A 19638-nucleotide genomic window follows, 5' to 3' on the forward strand; every position below is an offset into this window, starting at 1 on the left:
TATTCCAAATCCGTTGTCATTTCAACAATCTTCACAGCATCTTCACCAGGAGTAGATTCCATGTCAAGAAACCGCTTTCTGTGGTTATCCATAAGAAGCAACTCCTTGGGGTCGGTCCCGTGACCGAGTGGTTAAGTTCACGCGCTCCACTACTGTGGCCCAAGGTTTCCCCGGTTTGGATCCTGGGCGCCGACATGGCACCATTCATCAGGCCACGTTGAGATGGAGTCCCATGTACTACAACCAGAAGGACCCACAACTAAAACATACAACTATATACTGGGGGGATTTGGGAAGAAAAAGCAGAAGGAAAAAAAAAAAAGAGTGGCAACAGTTGTTAGCTCAGGTGCCAATCTTGAGAAAGAAAAAAAAAAAAGAAGCAACTCCTCATCCGTTAAAAGTTTTATCATGAAATTGCAGCAATTCAGTCACATCTTCAGGATCCACATCATATCCTAGGTCTCTTACTGTTTCTACCACATTGGCAGTTACCTCCTCCACTGAAGTCTTGAGCTCCTCAAAGTTATTAATGAGAGTTGGAATCAGCTTCTCCCAAACTCTTGTTAATGTTTATATTTTGATCTCTTTCCATGAGTCATGAATGTTCTTAATGGCATCTAGAATGGTGAATCCTTTCCAGAAGGTTTTCAATTTACTTTGCCCAGATTTATCAGAGGAATCATCATCCATGGCAGCAATAGCCTTATAAAATGTATTTCTTAAATAATAAGACTTGAAAATCAAAATTACTCCTTGATCCATGGGCTTCAGAATGGATGCTGTCTTAGCAGGCATGAAAATAGCGTTAATCTCATCAGAGCTCTTGTGTGACCAGATACATTGTCAGTGAGGTGTAATATTTTGAAAGGAATCTTTTTTCTGAGCAGTAGGTCCCAAGAGTGGACTTAAAATATTCAGTAAACCATGTTGTAAACAGATGTCCTGTCTTCTAGGCTTTGTTGTTCCATTTATAGAGCACAGGCAGAGTAGATTTAGTCTAGTTCTTAAGGGTCCTAGGATTTTCAGAATGGCAAATGAGCATTGGCTTCAACTTAGAGTCAACAGCTGCATTAGGCCCTAACAAGACAGTCAGCTTATCCTCTGAAGTTTTGAAGCCAGGCAATGACTTCTCCTCTCTAGCTATGAAAGTCCTAGATGGCATCTTCTTCCAATACAAGGCTGTTTCACCTACATTGAAAATCTGTTGTTTAGTGTAACTACGTTCATTAATGATCTTAGCCAGATCTTCTGGATAACTTGCTGCAGCTTCTACATCAGCACTTGCTGCAGCTTCTACATCAGCACTTGCTGCTTCACCTTGCACTTTCATGTCTTGGAGACGGCTTCTTTCCTTAAACCTCATGAACAAAACTCTGCTAGCTTCCACCTTCTTCTGCAGCTTCCTCACCCAACTCAGCCTCCATAGAACTGAAGAGAGTTAGGGCCTTGCTCTGGATTAGGCTTTGGCTTCAGGAAATTCTGTGGCTAGTCTGATCTTCTATCCAGGCCGCTAAACTTTCTCCATATCAGCAATAAGTCTGTTTAACTTCCTTAGCATTCATATGTTCACTGGAGTAGCACTTTTAATTTCCTTCAAGAACTTTTCTTTTGCATTCACAACTTGGCTAATTGTTTGGCACAAGAGGTCTAGATTTTGGCTTATCTTGGCGTCTGACAGTTCTTCCCCACTTGGCTTAATCATTTCTAGCTTTTAATTTAAAGTGAGAAACATGTCACTCTTCCTTTCACTTGAACACTTAGGGGCCATTGTAGGATTGTTAACTGACCTAATTTCAGTATTGTCATGTCTCAGGGAATAGAGGCCCAAGGAAAGGGAGAGAGACAGGGGAACAGCCAGTTGGTGGAACTGTCAGAACACATAAAATATTTATGGATTGTTTGCTGTCTTATATGGATGTGGTTCTTGGCACCCCAAAACAATTACAATATTAACATCAAACATCACTGATCACAGATCACAATAATAAATATAATAATCATGAAGAAGTTTGAAACATTGTAAGAACTACCAAAATGTGACAGAGAGACTTGAAGTGAGCAAATACTGTTGGAAAAATGGCACAAATAGACCTGCTTGATACAGGCTTGCCACAAACTTTCACTTTGTAAAAAGCACAGTACATGTGAAGTGCGATAAAACAAAGCACAATAAAATGAGGTATGCCTGCATTGCTAAACAGAGAATGCTTTCTTCAGTAAATTTATAGGTAGGACCACCACACCAGTTAATGCGGTATTTAAAATTAGAAAAACCCAGACAATTATTATATTTTTATCAATACAAGTCAGGTTTAAAATGTATGTACTTGTATTTTATTGTGACCTCACTCTAAGATAAAATAGAAAAATTGAACCTAACTCTAAGTTTGATAGAATAAGTTAAACCTATGAATGGATTTGTTAAGCTAAATATTAGAAGATTACTAAAACAGAAAAGTGAAATGTATTTTCAAAAACACTAGTTTTTTCTATCTTTTTTGATGTTTGAAAAGATCTCTTTTCTTGATCTATTGATAGTAATGGGTTCTATAATATTCCTACAGAAAGTGACTTGTAAATAGTATACTAGTATTTTTCAAACTTCTACAAACACTTAAGCCCATAGCATACCATGTTTAAAAACATGGTTTTCTGATAAGAATAAAACCACATACTGTGGTCCATTCTGAAGATTTGTAAGGTACATGAGTAGTTAAAGGCTTTAAGATGTAATGCAGTAATTAAGCCTATCAGACTTCGCTTAAACCATAGTTTCAAAAAGGTGCTTGACCACAGCTTAATTCCTCTGGTTATTCAAGAGAAGACACACTCTTCAAACACACTTTGTGAAAGCAATGGCATTGTACGAAGTTGTAGGCTCACAATACCTAGATTTACAAGAATCTCTCTAAACTTTATCAATTAACTTAAGGATAGGTTGTTTCTTTTTCATTAAAGAAGACATACTCTCAAATATTTCAGATTGTAATTTCTAGCCTCTTTCCAATCTATCAACTTTCCTGGTTATATCTGATCTCTCTATTTTTGCAATTGCTCTCTACTATCATTTGCTTCATCCAAAGTCAGAAAAAACACAACTATGTCAAGGAAATGTTCCTTTGTGAAATTATTACTTCTATGGCCATTCCTTTATATTGCACTATCTCAGTGCTTTTTGACTTTATATGTTGAACAATGTTTTACATCTCTTCTTATATTTCATGGTATTTTAAGTCTTTCACAGAATCTTTAAACCTTCATAAATAAACTTTCTACTTCCTAAATAGCATTCTTTTGAACTCTGTGGTTTTACCCTGTTACATATTTCTGCAGTGCCTTGTACAGTGCATTCCAAAATGTAAAAGTGAAATTCGTTATGTTGGTTTGCTGACCTATTTGAAAAACATACATACAAATCAAATGCATTTATATCAATTCCATCACTATGACTGCCCAAGGGGAACAAAATAGGAGTGAGGAATGGATATAATAGGAAGCACACACACAGACACCAACACAAGAAAGGGTCTGGCACAAAGAGAACAACTGAAGATTAGAATGAACTCAATTGGCTACACGTGAATGTTTCAGATAAGCAGCCCTTAGCTTCTGCGAGGATTTAAGAAGAAATCTGCTCCAAAAGGCATCCTTTGATTTCCAGGACTCCAGCTTAACTGGACAGGTTCAAATCAAATTGAGAATTAATATTGGTCACACATTTGTACATGTAAGTTAATTAAAAAGATAAAACTGGGGGTGCAAAAGTCCCAAATGGATAGGCTATTAGAAAAATTGGTTCACTTTCTCAACACTGATCAGACAACAGAAGAGTTTTTAGAATTTCTGAGACTTCTATAACATTATGCCATATCCACAGAATATTTTTTCAGAATAAATAGTATTTCTTTTTTCCAAGAAAAATATCTTCCTTTTAAATCTTTAAAGATAAGCCAGATTGCATCTGTAAACTTTCCTAAAGATAATAGGAGACAACATAGCTCCTCAATTACACTTTCAGTTTCAAAGTTCTATAGTTATCTTAGTGATAGATTATATAAACAACTGATTGATCGCTAAAATAGGCAACTGAAAGTATAAGCATTCAGAAATTCAGGTCAATAAAAAATGGAATTCAGAAACAACTTAATGTTCTAGTAAAATCATGACTAAAATATAGGAAACAGTGGATAATGCAAAGAGTATATGTTAGTGGTAAATTCATGATACTGACCGTGGACACTATGACATAGCAAACACAGAATCCTGACAACTAGCAACATAGTGAGAAAGCTTTGGGCCCATAGACGTACTTTTATGTAACGAACATAACAGAGTCATGAAACACAAGATTGACGGGAATGGAAAATGAGTATTATGTACTACTGAGGGATGGGTTATATCATCACCCATGAAAGAAATATTTCAGTGTTTGAGACAAAGTCGGCAAATGTCTTAAGGGAGAATAAAACCATAACCTTTAAAATAATGTTCTCTTCATTTGCATTTCTACAGGAGAGAAACCTTTTTTCCAAGCTTTACTGAAATATAATTGACATAACATTTGTTATAGTGTAAGTTTAAAGTGTACAATGTAATGTTTTGATACATGCAAATATTGCAAAATGATTACCACAATAAAGTTAGTTAAGACATCCATCACCTCACATAGTTACAATCTTTTATTTTAGTGATGAGAATTTTAAAAATAGACCCTCTTTACAACTTCAAATATACAATACAGCATTGTTAACTATAGCCAGGCAGAAATTATCCACGTTTGGACAGGGATGGGAAATGGAGAGTTGGAATCATAACTGGGCATATTTTTTCAAATGTCAAAACAAATCCTTTAAATTGTATTAGAGATATCTAATTACTGGACCAGCTATAGTAGCTATAGTTGCCATACATAAGAATAGATTGAGTGGGGAAGAGAAAAGCAGGTATATAAAAAATAAGCTGAAGTGGATAAAGGGTTGTTACAAGGAGTTATAGGATCATCTTCCACATCAGGACGCAATAGAAAATACTACCACATCCAGGATAATGATTTACCTGACTAACTTTTCAAAAGCATTATCCACTAGGCTCATTGAGAACTTCTTTGCTGTATTCTGAGGCACATACTTTTGTACCATATCCTCATAATAACCCTAAATGTTAGGTAGAGAATTTGCATATCAGAAAACTAAAATTTATAAAAATTAAATAATTTGCCTAAGGTCACAAGGTCTTAATTAGAAAAAATAGATCAAGAATTTCGACATAGGACTCTCTGATCAGAGTTATGGCCTTCAGCACAAACTGAACTCATCAAGGCTTAGCCCATTTTTTCAACGTTCCTTAAGCACTCAACTGTCCTACGTCACTGCTACTCAAAGTAGCCACTCCACAGTGAGAGGAAGTGCTTGTAGTGGAATATAAATCAATGCACTTCTTCCTTCTTCAGGAAACTCACACACACACACACACACACACACACCCCTCTACCTACATATCCATAATATGTTTATGTAAGTATATACATATATGCAGATATATATACATTTAGTTAATTGCCCTAGGATAAATATCTATATATATAATAAATATCTGTATATAATAAAATATCTATATCTATGTATATTATAATATATATAATATATATAACATATAGATATATATGTAGATATATGTATAAGTATATATTCAATTGAATTTAAACAGTGTACTTAACAGTATAGATTAGGTGTTAGCAAACTATGGCCTGCTGGTTGGTTGCCTGTTTCTGTAAATAAATTTTATTGAAATATTGCCACACCTACTCATTACATAATCTTTATGTCTACTTTAGCACTATAAGGCACTGTAGCTGTGAGAGAGACAATATGGCCCAAGAAGCTTCAAATATTTACTATCTGGCCCTTCAAGAAATGCACTGGAGGAGCAAAGAGCCTCAGCATCATTTTGTTCTTCAGGCATACACTGGGGTGGGGGTGGGGGGTGAAGATTTCTCCAGTGGTGTAAGCACCCAGATCTTACCCTCTGAACCCCGAGTTCTCCTAGTTGCCCAGGAGGGAACTGGACTATTACCATTTTATAGGCCCTAAATCCCTGCTGTATGCATTCTCTCGGGGCAGCATAAAGACTCTCCTACTAACATTTTATTTGGAACCCAGAAAAAAGAGACTGAGAAGGGGCCTGACTGAAAGGAATCCCATTCTTCCTTCTTCAAAACTTCTGAGGTTGCTTTGAGGACACAAACACAGGCAGAGGATCATTTCATTCTTTTCTAATGTTTTTTTATCCTAGGGGAACTAACCAATTTCATTTCACATTTTAAAAAACTATAAATAAGAATGAAGCTTGTGCAAATAACTCTGACAATTCCAGTTCAATTAATAACTAGAAAAAAACAGTTAACTGTTTCTCCGGAATAAACTTTACGAGTTGCGTTGTCTCTACTGTAGCAAAAGCACTTGAAGAAAGTTTTCAAAATATTATCCACAGTTTTCTTTTTCACTGAATAGATTACTCATTGGACTAGTTCAAACAATTAGCTATTTTGAAATCCCTTGATATGCATAGTTTAGGCAAGTATAAAGCACAGATTTTTCAAATGTATCAATGTTTAGATCTACAATCAAGAAATTTTGAGTTAACTTACATGTCTCTGGGATCCATCATATTCGCACCTCTCAATTTTTCCTAGGCTGCCGTCTGAGAAATACAACTTCTCTGCACGATGGTCAATGGTGAGTCCATTTGGAGTGAGTATGTCTGTACTGACCACCATTTGAGCATTTTTTCCAGTCAGAGTAGCTCTCATGATACTTGGATGCTGTTCATTCCAGTTGGTCCAAAACATTAAACTAATTGAAGTGAAAATTGCGATAATAAATTAAAATTTCCATTAACAGTAAAAACATTAGTAAAAATAGGACAATGTCAAGCTATTTAAAAAGAAGCAAAATTGTTTATCTAGTAGTCTATGACCCTTAAGAAAGTCCAGGAAATAAGAGGAGACATGCATATTGTATTTGCACGTATATTTTTCCCAGTTTCGTAAATGAAACCTGGAAACTATTTCTGAAAAACAATTATCCTTTGCATTTTCTCACATAATTTAACTAAATTGAGTCAGTTTGATGCAAAATGAGGATTTATTTTAATCAGAGACAAAATAGTTATCTTAAATTTTCTATGAACTACAAATATACATTAACTTATTAATATCACGTGTGAGCAGATCGAATATGACCATTTTGGACATCATTCCTAACCTAACTATATTTCTCTTCTTCGGTTGGTGAAAATCAAAAGCTCCCTCTCTTTCTAGGTTTGCTTTTTAAATTCTACATGTCTGCTTTGTATATATTTTAGAGAAATGCAATTACCAAACTTCTATAGATCTTGAATGTCTTTTTTTCTCTCCTCTCTTTGTCAGTGTGATTTTTCTGTAAATTACAACATTGTTTCTGGAATTTCAGGGGTTGCTCTCAATTCCTTGAACATAATATCTGTTACTTAAAGATTTTATAGAATGCTTTAAATCAGCATTTGTGAAACTATTCTTTAAGGAAGCCCTAGGATTGTACAGAAGCCCTTACAGGTCGCTGGAGGAGTGGAGAGGCTGTAGGATTTCAGTCTCCAAGCTCTACTTTTACTGAAACAGCTCTTCTTTCTCTTCTGTTGTCTATAGGACTATCCCTAAGAGTTTATTTGAAGATGGCTTGTTCCTGCTTAGGATGAAAGGGAGGGAGGGAGAAAGGGAGGAAGAAAGGAAGGGAGGAAGAAAGGAAGGAAGGAAGGAGGGAAGGAAAGGAGGAAGGAAGAAAGGAAGGAAGAAAGAAGGGAAGAAAGGAAAAATGAAGGGAGCAAAAAAGGGAGTGAGGGAAAAGGAAGGAGGAAAAGAAGGGAAGGAGGGGGACAGAGCAGGAGGCTGAGAAGCAGACTGTTTTAAATATTGGAAAAAATATGCTTAAGAAATACTGACAATGAAACACTATTGGAAATAATATTTCGCCTTTACAGTAAGATTGCATATATCATTCCTATGTATAATCATTTAAAGGCAATGTAGGATTATAACCAACAAAATTATTCAATACGTGTTTTTTGAGTATTATGCAAAAACTTATTACGAGAAATATTCAAGCTCACAAAAAACATCTTTCTATTTGCTAATTTAAAAAATAACCCCCACCAACTGAGGCAAACTGGGCCATCTATGCTCTTTGTTAAAACATTTCACAGCAATTTTACCTATTCTATGGAACAAGTGTCAAAGTGAACAAGTGTCAAAAATATGTTGCCCTATGAATGAGTAAATTTGCAAAAAAAAAAAAAATGGCATACTTAAATTATGCAATAGTTTTAGCCACACACTGTGACTTAATTTAGTTAAAACATTTAAAAGTTATGCATATAGTATAATGTACACAATACACAAACTATTTATCTGCAATATTTTCCTAGATTGCTGGCTTTAGAATTATAGAATTTCTGAGGTATTAGTGTTCTTTTAATTTCACCTTTCATTTCACAGATGGGAAAACAGAGGCCAGAGAGCTCGAGCAATTAAAGTTATGGTAACCAAGCTGTGTTTTGAATTCAAGTAGTCTAATTTTCATCTAGAGTTAAAGATTTTATTTTAAAATTTCTGTTAATCAACTAATATACTAAAGTGATTTGAAGATGTCTTTGATATGTATAATGATAAAAATATTTTTTATACTTTAAACTTTACATATAATTTTCAATTAAAACATTTTGGTGTGTAATTCTAATTTACAGTTCACCATATGCAGCATGAAAGTATACTTTTGGCTTATGGAATAAATAATTATAGGATAAAGCACTTATCAATTAAAATGAATTAGATATAATATCATCAGTTATCTCCCTGATGTTTATTTGAAAATTGACATATAAATTTCTTTGATCAACTATAGGACATTTATTATTATCCTAAGATTCTTCTGGTGAACGGTCAAGATCAGTATAGCTGATTCAACAACAAACTAAATAGTGAGGAGCAGTGGTGTGAGGAAAACTAACTCTGCTCAGGCATCCAAAGGCCTGCGTCCATCTGAGCTGTCATCAGAGCTGTGTGAGGAGTCAACCTGCTCTCATCCTGCATCTCTCAACCTTCACAGTCTTCAGGAAAATGTTCAGTTAAGTGAATTAAGTCTAATCTTATTCCTAGCTCTATAAAAGTGTCCAGATTTAGTTATTCTCAGACTAAGTAATTTATGCACTCCCTTCTCTCAAGTGGTCAGAATCAGTGTTTATCAATAATTGTTTTTCATTCTTTAATTTTTCTTCATCACACCTAAAAAGAGCTCTTCTATTTCTGCTCAGTGAAAGCCACATTGGTCTCGCTTTTGTTTACTTGTTTTATTTAAGAATAAAAGGACTTTCTAGTAGTTAAAAAATATTCTTACCATATTGTTTGAGAGTGGAACTCCAAAGACATATTTTTTCTACTTAACTTGAACTTTGTTCTTTAGTTTTCATATAATTGCCTTCTTTATGGCATCCCCGAGACATGACTTTTTTCTAATTTGTTTTGTTTCTTTCCCTCTATAGCCTGAGCATTTCCTCTTGTCATGAGCTCTTCATAAATATTATTATGAATGCCTGCACAATATATTATCCAACAGATTCAGGCTACTTAGATTGTTGTCAAGTATCTAATGTCGAAAATATAGCTTCACATATAGATTTGTTGTTGCTTGTTTTCTGTGTATTTCAATTGGAGAGACCCTTGGTTGTAAAATTACTTAAATTACAGAAGCACCTTTTAGGTTTCAATACATGCAAATAGTTTTTTTTTTTTTTCGAATGTATTATTTCACTCAGCTATGCATTAGGGTCTTCTTCCTGTACCTTTTACAGCACATTGTTGTCTCTATTTTCTCTTTCATTATTTAAATTTGCTTTTACTCTCGTGGAACTCTCGTGGAGGTGATACCTGGCATTTAAAGAGTCCAGATTTTAATTATTCATGTTTACAATGCTCTTATAAAAAATAGCTTTATGAATTGTGAACAGAGAACTTCAAAGGAAATCTTTTTTTAAAAGTTAATTCTTTTTAAAATTAGCATAACTTTGACAGTGTTTGACTTATAATTATAATGAAGAAATAAAGATGCAATGTTTCTTACTTTTGGCATTCATCCAGGGCTAGCACATGTGGATGGTCATCCTCTGACATGGCAATGACCGCTTCCCTGTCAAACGCTCCAGGCCGAGTCTGGTCCACTGTGTGTCTGGTGATGGATGAGGTAGTGGAGCTGGTCCAGTACAGTGTATCCCAGGCTCTGTGATAGGCAAGACCTTCAACAGAACCCACATCTGATGGGGGAAAGAAAAGAATAAATTTACACTTTCTTCTACAACAGATTTGGCTTCTGGACACAAAAAGCATTTAACATATATACATATATCTAAATTTTATTTTATCAATCATTTCTTAACAAACTCTCTAAAATAAAAATATAATAATTGTGATGCCTACAATTGATAGCTGATTACACTCAGCAAAACTGACCTGTGAACTGCTCACGGGAATATTTTTTACAAAAACACGTCATTAAAGACCGAATCTTCTCATCCAAAAAAAAAACCTCAATTAAGTAATTGCCTTTTATTTAGGAAAATGGTGGCTCTCTTTTACTTTCATATCTTAATAAGTAATTTTCAAAAAGTATCCAGTGTGCAACAATTTAAAGATGTCAGAGATACAATTTAGGTACAATCATAATGACTTCTCTTGATACTATATTTGGAAACTTCAAGAAAAAGCAAACACATCAAAAACTACAACAAGAATATCAAAAAGCCAAAATCCAACTCCACAATTGCAACTATCAAACAATGGAAGAGAATGTTTTAATAAGTTAATGCAGTGAGTTCTTTGATTCTATTCAACTAATGTGATATAAAAACAAAAGAAAATACAATTAATTACCAGTTAAGTCATGCTTTAAATATTGTCAGAAAAAGATAAATGGCAGTACATAGATTCTAATACATAAAAGTGACAATGTGAAAAACAAGAGTAATTATTTCTTAAAATTGTGTTCCCAATCAGTAGGATAACATAGAGTAGCTGTTTTATTTTTCACAGAGCTGCTTTGAGTAAATCTTTAAACATAACCAAATTATATCATTTTTCCTTCATGTTATCTGTTTTCCTCAGAGTTACTCTTAGCGTGTTTAATTTAAGAAAGAATATATATAGCTTTGGCAGTCATAGTAAGAAATTAACATTATAACAGGCAGAGTCTTTCTACTGTTTTTCTCTCAGGGAAACTCTGAAAGGAAATCTTCAGCTCTTCAGAAAATAGGTAAATGGAAAGGATTATTTTCATGTTTAAGATGGGTACATATTTAGTTTGGTGGTCACCTGGTTTAGTGAGAATGCAAAACAATATTAACACATTTTGAACTAGATTTCTTTAAAGTGATTAAATTTCTGTCATTTGTTTCTTTTTCTACACGCAACAGAGAAAAATCCACTAGTAACAGAATTAATAGCTACCATTTATGGGGCGCTGTCTTTCGGCTAGGAATCATGCTAATTGCTTTGCATACAGCACTTTATTTTATGTGTAAATCTACTCTGGGAAGTTTGCTTTACTGTTCTTTTCCTAAGAAGGAAACTGAAACCCATGGTCACAGAACCAACAAGTTTCAACTTGTCTGACTCTGGGTGAATTGTATAACTAGTAATTTACCATGAGTAGCCTCCTCTCACACAATCAACAAAACAATTTACGAGAAATTAATCTGGGTGATTAGTATGGAAACCCCAGCTAGAGTTTATGGAAGAAAAATTATAAAACATAATCATAATAAAATCTATTAAACTCTTTTTATATGAATCACAAGGTGTTTTCTATTTGAGGTAAGTAGGTGGAAAGTTGATTAAGGTGTTTCAGTTATTAATAAATCATCCATTCCACTTTTACACTTTGAAATCATTTTAGAAATGAAGTTAACTCTATTAGTAGTATAAGCAACATTACACTCCTTCATCATTCACAAATAGAATGAGAAATGGCATAGCTCTGAAAAGCTCCAAGCAAGTCAGAATCATTAATCCATCCTCATTCTGCACCTTCCCTTTCTACTGACATTGACAGATCTTCCTCATGGCCACCTTTTCCTGCCAAATAAAGAAGAAACCACTTGGTAACACCATCGAGATGAAACAGGTTCTTCTTTTCTATGTTGACACAGTTCCCTGGTTACTAGAGTACATAATATATCTCACTGTCCAGGTACAATCTCTTTTATTTTATTTTTGCAATAGATGATAACCTGACAGTACACTTAATCATAATCTGGTGCTACTTTTTAAAATACTTCAGTAACATTTCTTTCTCAAAAAAAGATATTCAATTCCCTATAAAAATTGTATTTGTCATTAACAAATAGCCAATTAAAGACATATATCAAATTTTAAGATCATGAAAAATATTTCAATTGAGATAAGATAAGATTCATGTCTATTCTATGATGACTTAATAGAATGTGGGGTCATGTGGCATGTGTGTATGTCTGTGAACACTGAGGCTCCTAAACCAGTTGAACAGGTAGAATAAGAACTTGGAGTTCCTGGCCCTGGCAGATAATTATATAGTTTGAAAATCAAAGTAAAATGCCTATCTATCCAGTCAACCAGTTCTGAAATATTGAACAGAGTAAATCAACACAGAGTTAAACACCTTTGAAATTCAAGGGTGATAGAATAGGCATAATTAAGAAAATAACTCTAACAGTTCTATTTCAGCAGCCCCATTCCTTCAGCTCCAGCAAAAGAATTATACTGAAAGTTTGATGCATAGCCAATAAAAATACCATTTCCTCACCCTATGCACTTGGGAAAAAAAAAAAGAGAGAGAGCGTCACCTTTACTCTCACTTCCCTTTGAGCAGGGAATTGGGTTTGGCTAAGCATGGATGAGATACAGATGTGTTTCTGTAGAAGTGAGGAGAGGAAATTGACTCATCAAAAAATAGAAGGCAGGCAAATAACTCAGAATCATGGCTATATCTAATTTCCTGAATTCTAGTTTCCACATCAACGAGTGGGGAAACTGATCCTACCAGCCTGGCACAGTGACACTGACCACTACTCTGACAGCTACCCAAAGAACTTCATAGACAACACACTTCATCTCACCGGTTGTCTTACTGAAGAAGGGACAACAGCTCAATCCTGTCTGCACAGTTTTCTAAAGGCAGGATAAGAGCTTACAAAATGGGAAAAACAGTGAAGGATGTTCTTGGAAGGGAGCCACATGTACAAAACATTGCCATTCATCTGGGTGGAATAATAGTCACAGATAAATCCTTTTTCAAAGTTAACAGGAAATAATATTTATCTCAAGGACACACTATAACTGTAAAGTGTCATAATGGCCTCCCTTGTTGAAAGTGTATTATTCTCTTACTGGCTTGTTTCTAAAGGCACAGAGTATCAGAAACTTTGCCATTTGAAACTATGTCAGTAGTATGAAGTATCTCAATCTTTCCTCGAGTATCTAAAGACACAGAGAAGCAGGCTCGATTTCCAACCCAGGAACAGTGCTTAAAATAAGAAGTTTCTGGATACAGCATTCCATGTCTGTCTTAACTTTGTAGTTTCCAGAGAAACAGAATCTTGAGTTCAGTTCACAATCCAGACCTGATGTTGAACTCTACAGAGTACGCATAGGCTTTACCTTAAGCCTAACAAAACACTAATTTACTTAAATTTTGCCTAAACTCTACTCTTCGCTAAAAATCCCCTAATAACCTTTCTTTCCTCCTTTCAGGAGGGAGGGAGGGAGGGAGGGAGGTAACCTGCGGCTCTCCTGGTGTGCCATCTCCCTCACTGCAACGAGCCACTAACTTGACGTGGTTGAGTTACAACTGTATTTGACAACATCCAATACGCTTTCAATATAAACATACTCAAAAGACTAGGAATAGAAGGGAATTTCCTCAAACTGATGAAAAGAATCTATAAAAACCCCAAGGCTTACTTTATACCTAGTGGTGAAAAAATGAAACCTTTCCCCCTATAACAAGAACAAGACAAGGATGTTCACTCTTGCCTTTTTATTTGGCATTGTATCAGAGGTTTAGTTAGGGTAACTGGGCTAAAAAAAAAAAGGAAGAAAAGTCATCCAGATTGGAAAAGAAGAAGGAAAACTATCTCTTTTTGCAGACGAGATGTTTTTATATCTACAAAATCTTAAGTAATTCACTAGAAAACTACTAGAATTATAAAAGCATTCAGCCAGCTTGCAGGGTACAAGAGCGACATACAAAAATTACTTGTATGTCTATACAGTAGTAACGAACAATCAAAAAATGAAATTCAAAAGACAGTTCCATTTATAATAGCATTTAAAAGCATTAAAAATAAAAGGCATGCAAATAAAATTAGGAAAAATTTTAAGAAAAGAATTGTAATCTTAAAACTTGTTCACTGAAAATTATAAAACATTATTGAAATAAATTAAAGACAAAAAATGGAAAGGTAACCGTGTTTATGGATCGGAAGACTTAATGTCATTAAGATGGCAAGAGTTTCCAAATAGATCTACAGAGCCAATGTAATCCCCAATAAGATTCCAACTAGCTTTTTCCAAGAAATTGACAAACTGATCTTAAAATCCATATGAAAATGCAAGCGACCCAAAATAGCTAAAACAACCTTGTAAAAGAAGAACAAATTTAGAGCACTCATATTTCCTGATTTTAAACTACAAAGTTACAGTAATCAAGATAGTGTGGTACTGTCATAAGTATAGACATATAGATCAACAGAATGGAACTGATAGTCCAAAAATAAACCCCTGCATTTACGGTAAATTGATTTTTGAACAAGGTACCAGAAAAATTCACTGGGGAAAAAATAATCTTTTTAACAAATTGTTTGCAATGATTGTATATCCACATGCAAAAGAATAATGATGGATTCCTTCCTCATACCATACTCACACACGCACACAGGTATACTCAAAATGTATCTTAGAGCTAAACGTAGAAGGTAAACTATAAAAATCTTAGAAAAAAATAGACGAGTAAATCTTTATAAATCAGGTTAGGCAAAGCCTTTTTAGACATGACACCAAAAGCACAAATGGTAAAAGAAAAAATAGATAAATTGGACTTCATCGAAATTAAAAACTTTTGTGCTTCAAAAGACCCTATTCAAGAAAAAAAAAAGCCAACTTACGGAGATTTTGGGAGAAAATATTTGCAAATTATTTATGCAATAACGGACTTGTATCACAAATACATAAAGAACTCTCACAACTCAACAATAGAGTAATAAATAACCCAGTGGAAAAATGGGCAACAAATGTGAATAGATATTTCTCCAATGAAGGTATACAAATGGCTGATAACAACATGAAAAATGCTCAATATTATTAGCCATCAGAGAAATGCAAATACTTCGCATCCACTATGATGACTGCAATGAAAAAAAGATAAGTTTTGTCAAAGATGCGGAGAAATTGTAACCCTCATACATTGCTGGTGGCACTGTAAAATGATGCAGCTGCTTTAGAAAAGAGACTGGCAGTTTGTCAAAATATTAAACGTATAGTTATCATATGATCTACCAATTCCACTGCTGGATCTATACTCAAGAGAAATGAAAACATATATCCACATATTCATAGCAGCTTTATTCATAATAGCCAAAAGCGGAAACAGCCCAAATGACAATCAACTGATGAATGGATGAATAAAAGGTGATACAGCTATTCAATGCAATATCATTCAGCAATAAAAAAGAATGAAGTATCGATATAAACTAAAACATGGATGAACTTTGAAAATATTATACAAAGTGAAAGAAGCCAGTCACGTAAGACCACTTACTCTATAAATCCCTTTACGTTAAATGTTTAGAACAGCCCATCCTAAAGACAGAATGTAAACTAGTGGTTGCTAATTGTTAAGGAGCATGGGGGAAATAAGAAGTGACTACTAATTGGTATGGGTTTATTTTGGGGGGAGGGTGATAAAAATATTCTCAAAATGATGGTGGTGATGGTTACATGACTATCTAAAAACTATTAAATTGTGCACTTTAAATGTGTGAATTGTATGGTATATGAACCATCAAAGTAGAACCGGAGCTACCTTGAAGGAAATGTATAAAATAATGGGACAAAAAAGCATCAATGAATTGGGTAAAGTTAAGTTCTAATTTAATAAATACTGATGTTTCTATTATGACTCTAGCTACAGGGTTGCTGTGAGATCCAAAAGAGACTTTGTCTCTCTCTGTCTCTCTCTCTCTATATATATGTATAATGGGAAATATTATACAAAGTTATTTTAAAGCATTTTAAGGTATTTGGATGTGGTTTAATTGCCAGCCAGTGGAGATATTGTAGGAAATTAAAATATCTGCTAATTTCTCTCGAATTTACCTTACTAAAATGATTACAAATGAATTTTTTTACAAATCATTTTATAAATGATTAACTAGATGGACGATTTTCCCTTTTCTAACTATTTAACTAGTAAATAGATTGCAATAGATTCTGTGGAATTGTAAAAAGATGGAGTTGAAACTGACTCAATACAAGGTTGACATAAGGGAAGCTGTATTGTAGAAAAGAGACCCCATTGTAACTTTGAATGACTTCTGACTAACGAATCCGGCTGGATTTGCACCCTTCAGGAGATCCACCTGTTCTGTAGATTCTATGACCCCTACTGGTGCATTTAACCTCCCAGCTGCAATAAGAAGATAACTTCGTTCTTTTGAGTTCCTTAGGAATGTGATGACCCCCCAAACAGAGAGTCTATGCTGATAGCCATCATCAATCACAACTGAAAGATCTGGTGTGGCGACTTCCAGTCTGTAACACCAGAGGATCAACATTCCTAACCCCCTCCCCTATGACCCACTGGCTTATATAACTGCTTCAAGATTCTGTGCCCCCCTTAAGATGGTTCTTTTGGACATTAGTTGGCCATCTTCCCTCTTGCTAGCAAGCTATAATAAAATGTCATTTCTCTGCCACCATCTTGCCTCTTGACGATTGGCTTTTGTCTTGTGGCAAGCAGATTGTGCCCTTTGTACGGTAACAGAATCTATTTTAAGACACTAAAATAGATCCCAGCAGACATGAAAAGGAGAGGAACAAATTCCTCCTTCAGCATGAACTCGTGAACCCATTAGATGCCTGAAATGCATTTTCAAGTCTTCTCAAGGAAGATAAGATTATCAGGACAGAGACCTCATGCCTGTCAAGGTCATCTCCTACATTCCTAAGTTTTAATAGCTTGTTTCAACAGACTCTTACCCCATGACTGCTTTGAGACTGGAATTTGTTAAAAGACATTTCTTTCCCTTTTTTTTCTTCATCTTTGTTAGCCATGACTGTACAATCTTCCCTCTCCCTTCAATGGCTGGAACACAGATTCAAGTAGCACTAAGGAGCACTTGAATCTGGGTTCCTGGGCTGCAGTCCGAACAAACCCCAAATAAACATCTTTTTGTTTAAGTCTATCAGAGTCTAGCTCATAATTGGTCGACAATTCCAAGGTAGATTGCTTACTATAAATTAGATTATGACCCCTCTGGTTTGAAGATTTAGAGTCCTTTCTGTGTTTTTTCCACATTAATAAATAAAAGGAAATAATTATCTAAAATATCTTTCAGATATAGGCTTTCATTTTTATTTCCTCATATTATGTAAGGCCGTTCACAAATCCTACATCAGCACTGATATGCACCAGTAGAGGGTGAAACTGGGGGCCAACTTGCTTTAACTTTACTCAGTTAGTTGTCTGTTTGCAAAAGTAGATAACGCATTACTGAAAACCACCCTACAGATAACAGCTCTGATGCTTGGGTCACCATGGTAACAGGTGCTTGAGTTATTTGGGAACTGAGAGTTGACTCCTTGTCTAGTTCAGGCTGGTTAGAACCACCACCTCATCAACTGAGCCAGTGTGATGACCCATAGGTGACCCTTTGACGTCAAGGAGCTGAAAACTCCACCCTTAGATCATGGTAACGTCGTCAATTTGTGAACATGCATCCTGTGAAGCGCCATGAATCTTGACTATGCTTGTGCTGATCATCAATTACCTACTTCTCCTTTCCTCCATATCCACTTCGGACCACTCTGCCTCTTTATCCCATAAATATCCCTAATCCCCATTTTTCGGAGAAGCAGATTTGAGATTGGTTCTCCCATCTCCTGGCTTGACTGCCTCATGATTAAACCCTTTCTCTTTGCAAATTTGTTGTCTCTGTGATTGGCATAATCATGCAGTGGGCAAAACGAATCTGGTTTGGTAAAAAGGGTACTGGCAGGGGTATGATCTGAACAATCACATATCTATTCAGATTTGGAAGGGCCCAGGACAGGCTCCCAAATATTTGATGTGTCAACTCTGATCACAACTAAACCATAGCAATAGGTTTTACCTGTCCGCTTTGCCCTGAATATTTATATTCTTAAATTCTTTAACTATTAAAAAGCTCAACTTTTTTTTCACCAATCTAACTTACTAAAAACTAAACAAATTAAAAATCTACATTATAGTCTAAAAATTTAAACAAGAAGCAATCCTGCTGGAAAAAAAATATTTTTTATAACTAAACACATGGAAAACATAGAGAATTCACTGAAAAACAATAGAGTTCAGTAAGATGGCAGGCAATAAATAAATAAGTAAACCAAAATCAATAGTTCTATTATGTACAAAAATAAATAGATATAAAATGGAAAGAAGATGCCAATCCCAGTAGCCACTCATGATGTGGGTTCCAATGAATGAACATATCTATACAACTGCACCATTCTTGACCACCTGAATTTGACTCTACTTGTGCCTGAAGTTTTGCAATGAAGCTTATCTTTCACGAATGTGGATCCATCCGTTAACTTCAAGTACTCACCCCTCTAACAAGAGGAGACCCAACACATTCAAAAGGTTTAAACGGGGAATAACTCTATACCAGTCTCTCTTTGTCCTCATAATCCTACTGAACTAAAACACATTTTTTTCCAAAAGCAAACTTGTTTACAGATGTGTAATTTATTTTTAACAAAGACAAGCTTTTACTATCATCTTCAAAGCAGTTTTAATTCCCTGGAATCAGAGCATCTCAAATATTTCCATGCTAGAAGAAAGTCTTTGCTTTACATTGCATAACAAAACAGACCTATTTACTTGGTTTTCCCAAAACAAAGGAACAATTTGCCCTAAGGGAGTATTGAAGCAAATTCAAACAGCTTGAAGCTTTTAAGTGACAGTGTATTGTTTTTTCTTAATCTTACTCATTGTGTCTTGTTGGATTTTTTTCAGGTTTAAAAACATTAAAGATCTGAGTTTCAGCCTGAACCCCAGGCTCAGCTGAAATTTACACAGACTCAGACACATCTCAACAAATGCCTCTATCTTGTGTCACCACTAACAGAAGCAAAGAAATGTAAGTGATGAAAAAATTGAGCACATGAGTAATTATACTGGTCTCATTCCTTCAAGAGTACCTGCTGATAAACTGACTCAACAAGATTAAGCCAGCTTTGGTATGCTGGAGCTCCCAGGAAAAACATGAACTCCAAGTTTTCTGAAACCCTCAGGTATGTCATACTGTATACCCTAGGCAGAGGCT

The 19638-nt window shown here is 35.0% G+C and overlaps 1 protein-coding gene across 5 annotated transcripts in view; it reads right to left on the reverse strand.

Moving 5' to 3' along the window:
• The window catches only part of LRP1B (LDL receptor related protein 1B), a 1812874-nt gene that overhangs the window by 330644 nt on the left and 1462592 nt on the right, over positions 1-19638 (reverse strand). For all 5 annotated transcript variants that reach the window (XM_044768977.2, XM_070507612.1, XM_070507613.1 and 2 more), the window contains exons 42-43: positions 10149-10338; positions 6647-6851 (exon numbers count right to left, since the gene is read on the reverse strand). In XM_044768977.2, the coding sequence (XP_044624912.2) occupies positions 6647-6851; positions 10149-10338 (395 nt within the window). The remainder of the gene's footprint in view (positions 1-6646; positions 6852-10148; positions 10339-19638) is intronic.

This window comes from Equus asinus, chromosome 4 (genome assembly GCF_041296235.1).
Source record: "Equus asinus isolate D_3611 breed Donkey chromosome 4, EquAss-T2T_v2, whole genome shotgun sequence".
Classification (NCBI taxonomy): Eukaryota; Metazoa; Chordata; class Mammalia; order Perissodactyla; family Equidae; genus Equus; species Equus asinus.